Source organism: Lynx rufus, unplaced genomic scaffold (genome assembly GCF_022079265.1).
Source record: "Lynx rufus isolate CCGP_SWC_20201006 ecotype Redwood Valley unplaced genomic scaffold, mLynRuf1.p SCAF_3, whole genome shotgun sequence".
NCBI lineage: Eukaryota > Metazoa > Chordata > Mammalia > Carnivora > Felidae > Lynx > Lynx rufus.
In genome coordinates, this window is record NW_025814845.1 from 17,604,192 (window position 1) to 17,618,460 (window position 14,269).

The 14,269-nt window shown below is 44.4% G+C and overlaps 1 protein-coding gene across 5 annotated transcripts in view; it reads right to left on the reverse strand.

Moving 5' to 3' along the window:
* Positions 1 to 712: 712 nt before the first annotated feature.
* Positions 713 to 14,269, reverse strand: part of SEL1L3 (SEL1L family member 3) — a 105,915-nt gene continuing 92,358 nt past the window's right edge. For 3 of the 5 annotated variants that reach the window (XM_047091783.1, XM_047091780.1, XM_047091779.1), the window contains 4 exons: positions 11,233 to 11,360; positions 10,292 to 10,394; positions 10,138 to 10,210; positions 713 to 1,880 (listed from right to left, as the gene is read on the reverse strand). In XM_047091783.1, coding sequence (XP_046947739.1) covers positions 1,747 to 1,880; positions 10,138 to 10,210; positions 10,292 to 10,394; positions 11,233 to 11,360 — 438 coding nt within the window. In that variant the 3' untranslated portion in view covers positions 713 to 1,746. Of the gene's footprint in view, positions 1,881 to 5,906; positions 5,959 to 6,762; positions 8,440 to 10,137; positions 10,211 to 10,291; positions 10,395 to 11,232; positions 11,361 to 14,269 lie in introns of those variants that run through there. The other 2 variants (XM_047091782.1, XM_047091781.1) reach the window with 2 other exon arrangements.

A 14,269-nucleotide genomic window follows, 5' to 3' on the forward strand; every position in this document is an offset into this window, starting at 1 on the left:
GTCATCTCTACACCTAGTGTGGGGCTTGAACTTAGAACCCTGAGCTCAAAAGTCTTGTACTCTACCGACTGAGCCAGCCAGGCACCCCTCAGCCTTCTCTTTCTAATAAAAATAACAATCAACCACGTCTAGGGCACTGCCTTGGGGGGGTTTACTTCCATTATGTCATTTAAGCTGCATGAGAAGTCCGAGGGGTGGATTTTATGACCCTTACTTTATAAAGCAGTAATCCAAGCCTCAGAGAGGGTTAATGCCTTACCCAAGGTTATCAAGCTAGTAAGATATAGAACCAGAATTTGAATCCAGGGCTGTCAGACTCCAAAGTCTGGCTCGCTCGCAAACAGGAAAGACAACCTTTGATAAAACAAGAGCGTTCTACACACACAGTAGGCACACGAGAAAGAGCATGGGCTGCAGGTGTTACCCAGAACTGATATAAATACAGCCCCAGAGTAGTCAGAAGCCCCGAAATCATGTTTGGCACCATGTGAACATCACGGGGGGCCAAACTCTTGAGCATGGGATCCCTGGAGAAGAGCCTCCTTCCACCTTTATATCTGTAAATATTCATGGTTACCAGAAATAATCCCTCTCATAGGGAGGACTCTTTTTTTTTTTTTTGCCTCCTTGGGGAGCATGCATGGACCTTAGGACTTTGTATGAGGACAGCAGTAACTATGAAAAAGGAAAAAAAAAGGCCACTTCCCAGAAGTCAACAGTATAAAAATAATTTTTATTTACTACTGTAAATAAAGTAGTGCAAAGAGTAGTTTGGACCCACAATATTGCATTACTGATTTATTTACTACCTTAGCAGCATACAGCATACAGTCTGCTCTTCCTCTTTCCCCCCCAACCCCCTCTCTCTCTCTCTCTCTCTCTCACACACACACACACACACATGCACACACACACACACAGACACACCCTCACACAAACTCAGGCAGGCATAAGGGGTAGGGACGGAACTATGAGCTAAAGGCTTATTTCCTGCATATTCCCCTGCTGCCGGTCTATTCTAATGGGTAATTCATGGAGAAGACTACAGTTAAATACTAAGGATTTTCTAAATGTTATTTTATGGATTTGATTGAAAAGTAAACGATATCCAACAATGTCATTAAATGATTCGGAAGCCCGACCCTAGAAAAATCCAAGGAGAAAAATGTAAACCCATTTACAAAGCCATCACCCTCCCTGCATTGCCAGCCATAACCTATTTATTTCAAGGTGCCTTAGAACCGCCGGGTCTTGGAAGTCAGATTGAAACCCGTCTTTTGGACTTTGAGGAGCCGGACTGTGGCAAACACACATACCGAAATATTCTCTAACTGGTAGACAAGTCACAATTTTCTGTTCTTTAATAACAGGGAATGAACAGGGGCTAAGATTTTTTTTTAATGCATCTCAGTGTGTAAGGATTCAGATGGGCCACAGGGCAAACTCTGACTCCCCATACACACATCTGCAGTGACCCAATTAACCTCCTCAACAGGCCCCTGTGATCGGGAGTCTCCTTGTATCTGGCTGATAACCTTTGGTTTAGCCACTGCCTGCTCTGGGTACTTCCTCCTAATTTGATTAAAACAAACAAACAAAAAGACACCAAGTGCAAAATTCGCATCCAGTTGACAAGACATGTATGTAAGGTGTTTATCAGTATAATGCCCTAGCCCCAGCTTTCCAATACCAGCTGTTGGAAGGACTGTCTCTCATTGGGAGAGACCTGGAGCGCACAGTTCACTCTCAAGGCTCTGTGTTATTAGTGACCGTGGGCTGGTCCTGAGCGGAGGCATCTGCAGCTGGAGTCACAGCCGGACTGGTGGTTGGGGCCGTGGGGTCTGAGGAGGCCCGGGCTGGTGTGGGACGGGAACCACTGGCTGCAGAGACACATGTACGACAGGTGTTGAATGTTTAAACCAGTGTGTGCAGGACACACAACCACACCTAGACCCTAGCAAGCCAGGAGAGAAGCTTCTAGTCCAGTGGACCTGACTGGATAAGTAACTTTACGCCCGTTACGTAGGTTACTCGGACTTTGGTGTCCCTTCTGTAACATGGCAGACTGGAACAGATGTGCAAAGATCTCTGCCGGTTCTGACCTCCTGGGATGCGAAGTTCTGCCTTTGTATTGTGACTTCCAGGCAGATATTTTAGTTAAGAAAGAAAGAAAGAAAGAAAGAAAATGAAAGAAAGAATGAAAGAAAGAAAAAATGAAAGAAAGAAAATGAAAGAAAGAAAGAAAATGAAAGAAAGAATGAGAGAAAAAATGAAAGAAAGAAAATGAAAGAAAGAAAGAAAGAAAGAAAGAAAATGAAAGAAAGAAAAGAAGGAAGGAAGGAAAGAATAACAACTCTCTATGTCTATGTTTCCTGGTCTATGTTTCCTGTGGTCATCTCTCTCTCTTTTTTTTTTCTTTCATGGCATTGATGTAATGTGAGCCATGAATTAATTATACCAGTCAATCAGAAAGGAGTGTTTGTTTTATTCACATTCTTATTCCAGTTGGATGATGTACCAAATTTGGTTTAAATTATGTTCTTTAGATAAAATGTGGGTAAGTTTTGGAAATCGTGACTACTCGGTTTAATTATCTACCTTTAGTAAGGAGGCTAAACCACCATAAATATTAGGGAAGCTTATGAAGTTTTGTACTTTATGTCAGCGCTTTTCAAATAGGGCAATTTTTTAAAGCTTATTTATTTACTTTTCAGAGAGAGAGAGAGAGAGAGAATCCCAAGCAAGCTTCATGCTGTCAGCGCAGAGACTGACCCGGGGCTGGATCTCACAAGCGTGAGATCATGACCTGAGCCTAAACCAACAGATGAATGCTTAACTGACTGAGCCACCCAGTCGCCCCTCACATAGGGCAATTGTGATTCCCAGAGGACAGTTGGTTATATCGGGAGACGTTTTTGGTTGTCACAACTGGAGGGCAGGCTGCTGCTAATAGACAGTGGGTAGAGGCCAGAGATGCTGCTAGGAGTCCTACAATGCGTGGGGTAGCCTGCCTGAAACAAAGAATGATCCAGCTCCAAATATCAGTGGTGCTGAGGCTGGCATACTTTGCTTTACGAACTGAGGCTGAGAGGTGTCCCGGTTACGAAGACTGTAGTCTCTGGCCACTGGCCACTCGGGAACTCTCCTTCATCAGTTATGTGACTTGGGCAAATTACCTTCTCTCCTTCTGCCTCTAAAACGTGGGGGAAATAAGAGGATCTATACCACGCTAAGTGGTTATAAGGATTAAATGAGCTAGTGTATATAAAGTGCCCAGACGGGGTCTGGCATGCCGAGGTACTCAACAAATGTTAGCTATTAATACTAGTGATCGTATACCTGTTTTACCCTCGAAACGTGTTTTAAGATTTATTACTTTCAGGGACATGTCTTATAGGACTGATAAAAGAGTTGGTGCATTTGTTTCTAGGAACCCTCCCCAGGAGCCTCTGAAAACAGCAGAAACTTTGAAGCCAGAAAGACCAGGACTTACACGACTCTGACATACCAGATGAGTGATCTTAAGCTAGTTATGTAGCCTCTCTGAGCTGTGGTTTTTTCATCTGTGATATGGGGGTAGCAGTTTGCAGGCGTGTGTGACATATGGTTAACACAGGGGCCATCGTTTGTGCAAACTGCTAGCTTGTCTTTAAGTAGTGATCTTAATCATGCTCAGCAATCCTGGAGTCTTATACCGTCTTCAGTAGGTGGGACCATTTTTAGAAGTTCCCAGTGTCCATCCTGAAATGTATCAACTTGAAAAAGCTGCCACCACACTGACAATCTGACTTCTAGATAGACTCGTCAAGAGTTTCACCACCAAGAGACCATTCCACGAACTTTCAGAACGAGCTCCAAACCCTCTGGCTTTTCTGGATATGGAAAGGAATTCTCCTAGGGACCCTTTCCAACACCTACAGAAGATCTTGTGAATCTGGAGATGGTTTTGAAAGAACAGGACAGTGGTGGTGGTTGGTGGGGCAGGGAGGACCTAGGGTATTGCATGATGATGGGACGTTTCTAGGTTAAAGCCAAAACTCTGGTAGATGATCTAACCATAGCTGGGAGCATGTGGCCCAGTGACATGGTACAAAGACCATTTGCTGGAGTCAGGAGACCCGGCCTGGGCAAGTCTCATTTATCTGCCATTAGCAGGGGACTTTCGGGTAGGTACTGAATGGCAGCTATTTTAGTCCTAAAATGCTTAAATCTCATAGGTCTCAGTTTCCTCATCTGTGAACTGAAGGGCTTGGATCAGATGGTGTCCCAGACCCCCTTAGGCCCAGAGATTGATCTCTGAGGAAGTTAACAAAGTACTAAAGCATGCATTTTTTTCCTTTTCAAGCTCTGGGGGGGGGGGGGAATGTTTAAATCACCATGGTAACAAGAAAAATCAGCAATCAGTTTTCTGATTAAAACAAAAAAGTGCCAGTGTGTAAATGTACAAGGAATGCATAATTAGCATTGCCACACTTTAAATCTTCTCGTAAGAGCATAATGAAAATGCTTGATGTTTCTACAGTAAATTTGTTATTATCCATGCGAGAACTCTCCCCCCCCCACCATCAGGGGTTTGCAATCACTGGACAAGCCCCCCACAGCCCATCATAATTTTAAAGTGGTCTCTTCGTCTCTGCTCACCTGAAATGTGTGCTAATTTGATTACCGGGCTGGAATCAAGGTAACCAGGAAAATGAGTGTGCCGTTTCAAATATTACAGAGACTATTCCAGCACCAAATAGAAATGGTTTCTGTATTACTTGCTGCTTGGGGCACCATGTTCTATACATTAGTGAGGCTAATCAAGAGCTGGCCCTGAGTGGTGTAGACCCAGGGGTTGACACCCTGCAACCCACAGGCCAGATGGGGCTCACCGCCTGTTTTTGTATGGCTTGCAATCTAAGAACTGTTTTTACCACTGTCAGTGATCGAGCAAAAATCAAGAGGGGAGTAATATTTCATGACATGTGAAAGACAGATGAGATTCAAATTTTCATGTCCTCGGTAGAGTTTTATCAGAAACGAGCCATACCCATTTGTTTTCATGTGTCATCAATGGCTGGCTGCCTTGGCTATATAATGAAAGTTGAGTAGCTGAGATGGCCCTCAGAGCCCCAAATGCTTACTATTTGGCCTTTATGGAAAAAATCTGCCAACCCCTGTGGTGGACCATTGTAGGAAAAATGTCTGCTTGCTGGTTGACCAGATGGGAGCACGAAAGAAAGAAGAACTGGAGAAAATATATTGAGCCAGTCCTGAAATGGTAAAATAAAGTTTGCAAAGATGGCGGGGCATGGGGGGGGGGGGCGTGAGGAGGGGGTGGGAACAGGCAAGACCTGGAAATCCTATGCTATGAAGAAGATATAGCCTGCTTCACCTGGGTCTCCAGATCTAGCGAGGCCCGGGGCAAGTATACGATTCATGTCATTTAAACCTTTCTTATGAGTAAAGCTACTAGATCAGTGCCAAGGGCAATGAGATCGAAGAAAAGTGAATTCTCACCATTAAGTCGCTCTGACTTTAAGCCTACTAGTTTTTTTCATGAGCACTGCTTTGTGACATTTCACTGTAGTTTTAGCAGCAGCCTCATTAACTGGAAATGGAGAGGACAGGAGAAGAGTAGAAATGACTTAATTCATCTCGTTCATATCATCTTACTCTTTTGCAAAGACACTGGGCTAACCACGTAGGCAGAAAGAAAGAGTTGGCTTGAATCATGAACGTTTGGAGTAGAATGACATCGGAGCAAGAGGTTAGCCCATCACACCTGGTGGAGCTGGTAGTTTGTTCTAAATGTCTTGCTCTACACTGTGCATTCTACTGGGACTTGAAGTTCACGGTAACACTGGTAAGGCAGGAGTCTCTGAAATTGTCCCTTCCGTTTTGCCCCTCCGTTCTCTCCTTACCTTCCTTCGGGCAGCCAGCCAGGCTCCGTGCTCTCTCTGTCTCAGGGGGGGACTGCAAGCAGGGCAGAAAAGGAAATGGCTCTAGACATATTTTGCTTGGGGATTTTTTTTTTGTTTTTTCAAAAGCCTGAGTCCATTAAGGCAATTATGCTTGGTGTCCCTGACAGGGGAGAGGCGGAGCACTTTGGAGACTCAGGGAGGCGGGAGAAGGAGGGTCTGGAGCCTGGGAAAGTGGCTGAGCCCCGGCTGTGGGTTGTACTGGCCGCTAAGCCCTCACCTTGCCCCTTCAGCAATTTCAGAAAGGAAGACCGGGGAGAAAAAAGGTGAAGCAAAGCCGGCGGGACCCCTAGGTGACCAGAAGCTGCAAAGCCAGTGGACTTGGAGAGACAGAGTAGGCGCCTGGCAGCGTGTGTTCAGTTATCAGACTGGCGACAGTGTGAGTGGACCAAGACCCAGGGACCCTTGCACTACCCTGGGGGGCGCTGGCCTCAAGAAAGACTGAGCCACTTGGTAGAACACAAGCTGGGAGGCAACATCAAGTTCAAGGAAACGAGAGACGTGCGATATTTTTCATGTACTCGTTCTGGCTCTCTTCGTGGCCTGGTCGATATCTTTTAGATACTTTCAAAAAGCGTTTTGTGTTTGAGAAAAGAGTCTAACAACGTAGAAAAACCCACTGGGCTCTGGGAATCTTGTCTGTTACTGAGATAAAGCACGATGTGTAAGTGCAGGCGCTACCTGAGGTCAAGCTTGAATTGAGGGTGGAAACCCCCGAGGATATTACTCCTCGGGGAGCTACAGCCACCGCTTGTTCACTTCTAAGCACTTTACGTCGTGTTATCTGGCTGTTGGCTTCCCTCAACTGCAACAGGAGGTAGGTGGACCGCTATTTCTGCTATTTTCCAGAAAGGGAAACTGAGGCGCACATGGGCTCCCTCCCTTGCCCAAGGTCACACAAGTCAGTGGCAGGGCCAGAATCCGAGCGCATGACTCCCGAGCCCATGCGGTTAGCTACTGTCCCACACTGCTAACCTTCCGGACGCGGGACGATTTAGTGTGGCAAACGTGGCAGAGTGTGGACCATATATCACAGAGCACAGAAACTCAGGAGGGAAATGAAGGTAGTTGGAGCCGAAAGCGAAACGGATGGACAGCTCAATTTAAAAGTTTGACGGTAAATCACTAATGTTGAAAAACAACTAACAGGAAAAATGCAAATCACAAAATGACAAAGATCCCTGACTTACAGCACAATCCTTACACGAGGCTACTTAAAGGAGGTCCCGACTTTCAAATCTGGTCCCTCCTCGCTGTCGGCCAGTGCCCGGGCTTCATTCCTGTGCCTGCTTCCCCACACCTTGGCCACCAGCCTCTACGGGAGGGCGCCCCCTTCCCACCGGGCAGGTCATGAGACCTCCGGCCCCGGGGTCACTGGGGAGACAGATGCTTTGTCCTCTCAGCCGTCTTCTCCCCCTGCTCCTGTGTGCCAATTCGTCCCCTGCCCCACTGTCTAGTCACTGACAGAGTACCTTCCTATTTCAAAGTTATTGACAAATTTGCACTTATGGGGAGGACCTTAAAAATAGGAAAATAATTGACTACATATTTTAACTCCTGACAACACTAGTTCTAACAGGGCTAGTAGGTACTACTCGGGGCACATTTTGGAAATACGTGGAGACTTTTTTTTTTTTTTTACTTCTAGGCCCTCACTACTCAAAGTGTGGCCCATGGAACAGCAGCATCACCTGAACATCACCTGAAATCTTGTTAGAAATGTGGAATCCTACCCCTGGACCTACTGACTCAAGAATCTGCATTAAACAAGATCCCTGGGTGATTCATGTGCACATTACAATAAAGAGGTATGGGGCTAGAATTTACATAGTGAAATATGCATCATTTTATTATAATTGGTTTCTTTTTATTTCTCCTTTATATTGCTGTGGGGTATTATTTTTAAAAATATGCCTGGAGGCAGGTTAATTATCGTTCATTTCAAGGTACCCAAAAAATGTGCTACAAAATATTTTTTATATAAGGCAACAATAGGTCAGAGACACAATGGTAGCCACTGTTTTAAAATACTGCTGACCCTTGAGTAGCACAGGTTTGGACTGTATGGACCCACGTACACAAGTTTGTGTTTGTTTTTAGTAAATACACTACAGCACCATGGAAGTACTTTCTCTTCCTTATGATTTCCTGAATAACAATTTCTTTTCTCTAACTTACTTTAATGTAAGAATACAGCACATGACATATATAACATATAAGATATGTGTTAATTGACTATGTTACTGGTAAGGCTTCTGGTCAACAGCAGGCAGTAGCGAAGTTTTGGAGGAGTCAAAGTTATCTGCAGCATTTCAGCTCAGGGTAGGTCGGTGTCCCTCACTCGCCCTGTTGCTGAAGGGCCACCTGTATTGCGAGTCTGAAAAAGTGTGAAATCCTGCTGCCCTCTGTCCTTTCTTGGACTTTGTTTTGTGATTTGGGTCAGACCACTTCATCTACGTGGCCTCAGTCTGTCCATCTGTGAAATGAAAGGCGTAGAATTAAATGAACTTTAAGAGCCCATCCAGACTCGTCCAAGGCCAGCAACAGGGAGGGAGGTACGCACAGGAAGTGAAAGAGTTTGCAAATAAATGAAGAACATGTGTGAAAGAGCAAAGGGAAAAAAAAAATATCAAAGGGCAGGAGGGACAGGGAGGCGAGAATGTGGAGAGACTGATAATGAAGACAGGAAGACAGGAAAAAGAGACAACTTCTGATAAAAGCGATTCCACCAGCCCATGAATTTTCATGGCTACCAGCTGGCATAAAATCATAAAGACAATTTTCAGCTCCTCTCACGGAATTGCATTTGTAATAATCATAACAATATTTCTGCAGAGTAAAACTGACAAAGATAATTTGAAATGGAAAACACTGACAAGATGCAAAATAAATGTGCTCTACCTGGTAACAAATTTAGGGACGGGACAGAATTTGCATGAGGAAAATTTATAAGCCGGCATACAACGGGGCAGCAAATATGGATGGGCTTTTGATGGCTCCTTGTTAACCTCCTCAGGTAAATCAGAGGGAAGTGATTCTGCATTAGCCTCTCGCGACAGTGACTTCCTTCCCACCATCGAATCTGTGGTGGAATGCACTCCTTTCGCTTTTCATTATCTGCTACATGAATAATGGTTGAGCAAATGCTCAAGTGCTCAAATGCCATGTCCAGTCCTAATTTATCCATTTGTAAATGTCCCTCCTGGTCTTCGTGAGACATTATGTCCTTCTGCGGTCATCCAAGATGGCGGGAAATTATAATTCTCCACGGTCAGAGGTTTGCAAATTTGAGCACCTACTAAGTGTGCGATATCCTAAATGATGCACGAAATCCTACCTCTGATTCCTCTTACGGTTTGACGGGGGAGATGAACGTAATAGCTCACATTTACCGAGAGGGTTTTATATGCCAGATAAATATAACAGCTCAGATGAAGCACAGTCGTCATTTTGGTAAGTGTCATGCGTATTTTTTTTCACCTTCTGACATCCCTGGGAAATCGCTACTATTATAACCTAATTTTATTGTTGAGAAATTGGGAGATCAGGAGGGTGAACCAACGCACCATAAGTCACACAGCTAATGAGTAGCCAAGCTTGGACTCCAAAGCCCAAAGAGACGCCAAGGCGGTGTCCTTCTCTTTAACTACGGTCCTACGCCAGCTCAGACAAATAACAGTGACCAGTGGAAATCACGCTAACCTAAATGCTCACTTCACATTCCTCTTCGGCCCCTCCTTCTGACTCCATGTGGCTGGGTATTTTTATTCATCATGAGTGTTTGTTTATCATCCCACACATCTGATTCCTTGACTGGGATAAATACGAAGAATTCATACTGGAGGGGGCTTCAGATCTGGATTTAAGGCAACAGACGCAGAGTATCTATAGTGGATGTATTTTCAATGGGAGAAGACCTTTTAGTTCAGTATCTTAAGCTTCTTACTTAAAAAAAAAAATCCTCGCTTACTTTGACAAATATAACAAAAACTGGGACCTTCCATCCACCAGAGATTATAGTATAACCTTGGGGGAAACCTCCACCCTACGAATGACCAACCTAATGAAAGGAAGTAGCATAGTCAAGGGCGTGAGGAGGAAGAGTGTCATCTTCTTGGTAGGTGAAAAGAATCCCTACGTTTTTATATTGCCCTGGCTTCTTATAAATCTTTACCTGAAACAGACTGGAAATACTGCACGGTCCAGGCGATCAATACAGACAGCAAGAAGGTTCCCAGAAAGTAGATCTGCAAAATCCAAAGCATGAATCAGATGACTGACAAAAGGCAGGGACCCCCGTGGGCAGGGCCGGGAGACATGGCGCCTACCAGGGCGGAGTGCAGCACGGCACCCCAGATGAGCCTCAGGTGAAGGTAAAGCCAGGCCAGGGAACAGGGGCTGAAGGACTCCTCGCTACTTTGGCTCCAGCACCTGCGGGACAAAAAGCACGGGGCATCCGGATGTACTGGCAAACTTCAGTGGCATTACTTATGACCCACACTATCAGACCCTCACACCCGTCTCCCGCTTTGGGCACATGGGCCACTCTTGAGATGCAAGACAAAGAAACGCAGCCAGTTCTAAAGGGCTTGGGTCTGCCCTGAAACTCCAGGATCCTGGCAGAAACCTCAGAAAAAGGAGTCCTGTCCTTAATAAAAAAGCGAATGGGTCAAAGAGGACCCCGAAGCAACGAACTGCCAGAGCAATACTTCTGTCCGAGCGCCTGTCCAAAGTCTGGACGTCGGACTGCTTCTCTGTTTGCCGCAAGGCGTGGTCTAATCGGACACGTTAGTCTTTCCACCCTCATGGGAAACCCCGGTCCGCACTTTGACTTCAGATCGAGCACATTCTGTATGGTAAGCTTCAGACAGGGAAACTGTTTGGGTCCAGCTGAGTGCTCTCTAATCGAAACAAGTCCTGAGCCCTTTATATAACAGCTGCCATTACATAATAAAAGAAAGCCTAACTTTTACCAAGAAGTAAACGCCACCCAGACTCCACGGTATTAAAGAGGCTCTGAACTCACCTTTTTTTTTTTTTTTTTTAATTTTTTTTTTCAACGTTTATTTATTTTTGGGACAGAGAGAGACAGAGCATGAACAGGGGAGGGGCAGAGAGAGAGGGAGACACAGAATCGGAAGCAGGCTCCAGGCTCCGAGCCATCAGCCCAGAGCCTGACACGGGGCTCGAACTCACGGACCGCGAGATCGTGACCTGGCCGAAGTCGGATGCTTAACCGACTGCGCCACCCAGGCGCCCCTGAACTCACCTTTCATACAGTTCCTGAAGGATGGAGATGTTAGTAGAATGGATAGTTGGGTCAATTTCCAAGAAATCCAAAATATGATGTGGGATTATAGCACCTTCCTCAATTAGCAGAGCCAGGTTAAAAAATCCCTGAAAACAAGCCACAGACCAAACTCATCAACTCCTTATAATAAAACCCCAGACACATGCCCTTCATCAAATGTAAACTTTTACAACCTCTAGATTTTTTTTTTCAGTCCCTCAAGCCAGATGTTTTTGTCATCCTCATTGATGGATTGTTTCCCTAAATATATGCATCTGAGAAATTTATTTGCAGGCGAACCAGGAGGCTTTCAGGGAATGCTGTGTCCCATCTGCCAGAAACCAGTCAACCAGGGGACTCTGTCCTTTCCTGCTCATTCTCTCAAGACAGAACTCACTGGAAAACGTGCCCTTGTATCATCAACAAACCAAAATACCAAGTTGAAGGCAATGTCTATCACTTACAGATCATGCCCTGGGACACCATCAGCATGTCAGAAATCTAGCAGAATGCTTTGATGGCTGGGGGTGCTACTCCCGACTGACATGCTAACATAGTCTCTCATGCACACAGTCAGATACGGGGGTTTGTCTCTGCTCTCTTAGGCCCATGCGGAGAACCTTCTCTCGTGATCCTCTTAGCCCAGCTCCTCCCAAGTACATTTCCCTACCTCTTCCTTATATGCCTTGGTCTTGACCCTCAGAGGTAGGACCTGCTTCACTGGGCTGTGCAGATGCAATTAAAAAACCCAGCAGAGTTAAGAGCCTGACAGTACAGGTGCTTCATAAAGTATGGAGGCTACCACACTGCCTGGAGGAGAAGCCCTGACCATCATGAGCTGAGCACATGGCCGGACCAAGAAATAAACGAAAAACAATGGGTAACGTACCATTAGGGATTTACGAATGGAACTGGATTGTGGCCCTTCAAAGAATTCATGGTCATGTTTTAACGGCTTATATCCTCCCTTCCACCTTTCCTTTCAGTTGCCATTGATAAGGATCTCAATGAAAATCACCCAACAGGTTGTATACACTAAGCCTCTCACTGCTATCCCGTGCAATAATCATGATAAAAATAACAGCAGCTAACATTTTCTTCCCTTTTCATTTTTTAAAGTTTTTACAAAATGGTTGAGAGAGTGGGGGGGGGGGGGCAGAGAGAGAGAGAGAGAGAGGATCCCAAGCAGGCTCCCTGCTGCCAGTGCAGAGCCCGACATGGGGCTCAAATCCATGAACCGTGAGATCATGACCTGAGCTGAAATCAAGAGTCGGACGCTTAACTGATTAGGCCACCCAGGTGCCCCCAGCTAACTTTTTCTTAGTGCTATTATATGTGAGACATTGTTCTGTTTTATACATACTTGATGTTCATAACAACAAATTGAGATAGGTACTATTATCTTCTCTACTTTATAGGTGAGAAAACTGGGGTGCAGAGAGGTTAAGGAACTTGCCCAAGGTAACACAGCCAGACAGGGGCATGAATTGGGATTCAAATGCAAGCAGACGAGGTCCAAATCTCAAATCTTAACTTCCACTACCCGGCTAAATAAGCCTTAAATAGATGAAAGTGTTGTGTCTTTAAGATGCACACACAACACACACACACACACACACACACACACACACACGAACAGAATATAGAATATCTCTCCATTCTTTAAAAGGAAGGTACTCTTTTTATTATTATTTTAAAGAGAGAGAGAGAGTGCAAGAAGGGGAGAGGGGCAAAGGGAGAAAGAGAAAGAGAAAGAGAGAGAGAGAGAGAGAATCGCCATGTGGGGCTCCATTCCATGACCCTGGGGTCATGACCTGAGCTGAAATCAAGTGTCAGACACTCAACTGAGCGAGCCACCCAGGTGCCCCTAAAAGGAAGGTACTCTTAAAACTTGAACTATTAGAAAAAAAGAAAAAAAATCACTTTATATAATTTTAATGTCTTTTGGAAGAATAACAAAATTAAAATAAATGGGAAAATAGACTAGAGAATATTTGTATGCAGTGTAATAGCTTAAGGTTCATTATCTACCGGGCAAATGTATAAAGAACTAATTACGACATAAATTAAAAAAAAAAAAACAGCATCAAAAATCCAAGAGATAAATAGGCAAAGAATAAGAGAAGAGAATTCACATAAATATCAAGAGTAAATGATCATAAAGTATATGTAAAAGTGTCCATCACCACTAGTAATCAAATAAATGCAATGTAAAACAGTAAGGAAGTTAGCAACTTATAATTACTTAATTAGAACAATTAAAAATGAAGTCGTGAACATATCCAGTGCTGACAAGATTTTAATTCCTTTCCTACACTCAACCACTGCTTGCTAAGGTATTCCTTGAGAAACCCTTTCAGAAAACAAGTCAACAATATGCTCTTATTATGTAACCATGAACCCATTTTGACTGTTTGTCTCAGCAATACTAGCCCCCAAATCACAAAGAAAGTGTTCAAGTGGAGACAAAAGATGGAAATACGAAAATGTCCACCATAGCACCCTGTGGCATTGCAACACACAGGAAATGGCCTCCACGTTTTCCTTAATAGACTGTCAATCCCACGAAGGCAAGAATATTGTCTATCTTTTTCTCTTACGTCCCCATCACTAAGAAGTGTCTAAGACATGGCGGGACTGAATAAATATGTGGCGAATCAATGAATAAAATAGCACACGAGAATAACGTTTCACCAGCTCAGCTCAACAGAATATGGGGCGGTGGTTAAGAGTAATTAATAATGACAGAGACTCTGCAATAAAATGCACACATTCCTACAATGTGTGAAAAGAGATGGGTTTTTAAGTGGCATGGGCAATCTTGCTAACGTTACAGAGAGACGGGGTTGGAAGGGGACAAGAAGACAGGACGGAGTAAAGCCCCTGCCATGGAACTGTGGCTGCATCCCTTAATTTTTATTTTGCTTTAAAAACTATCTTTTAATGTTTGTATAACATTGTTTTTCCAAAAACATAAATCAGAATTGGGGGAAAAAACTCCCCTGAATTTGAGTGA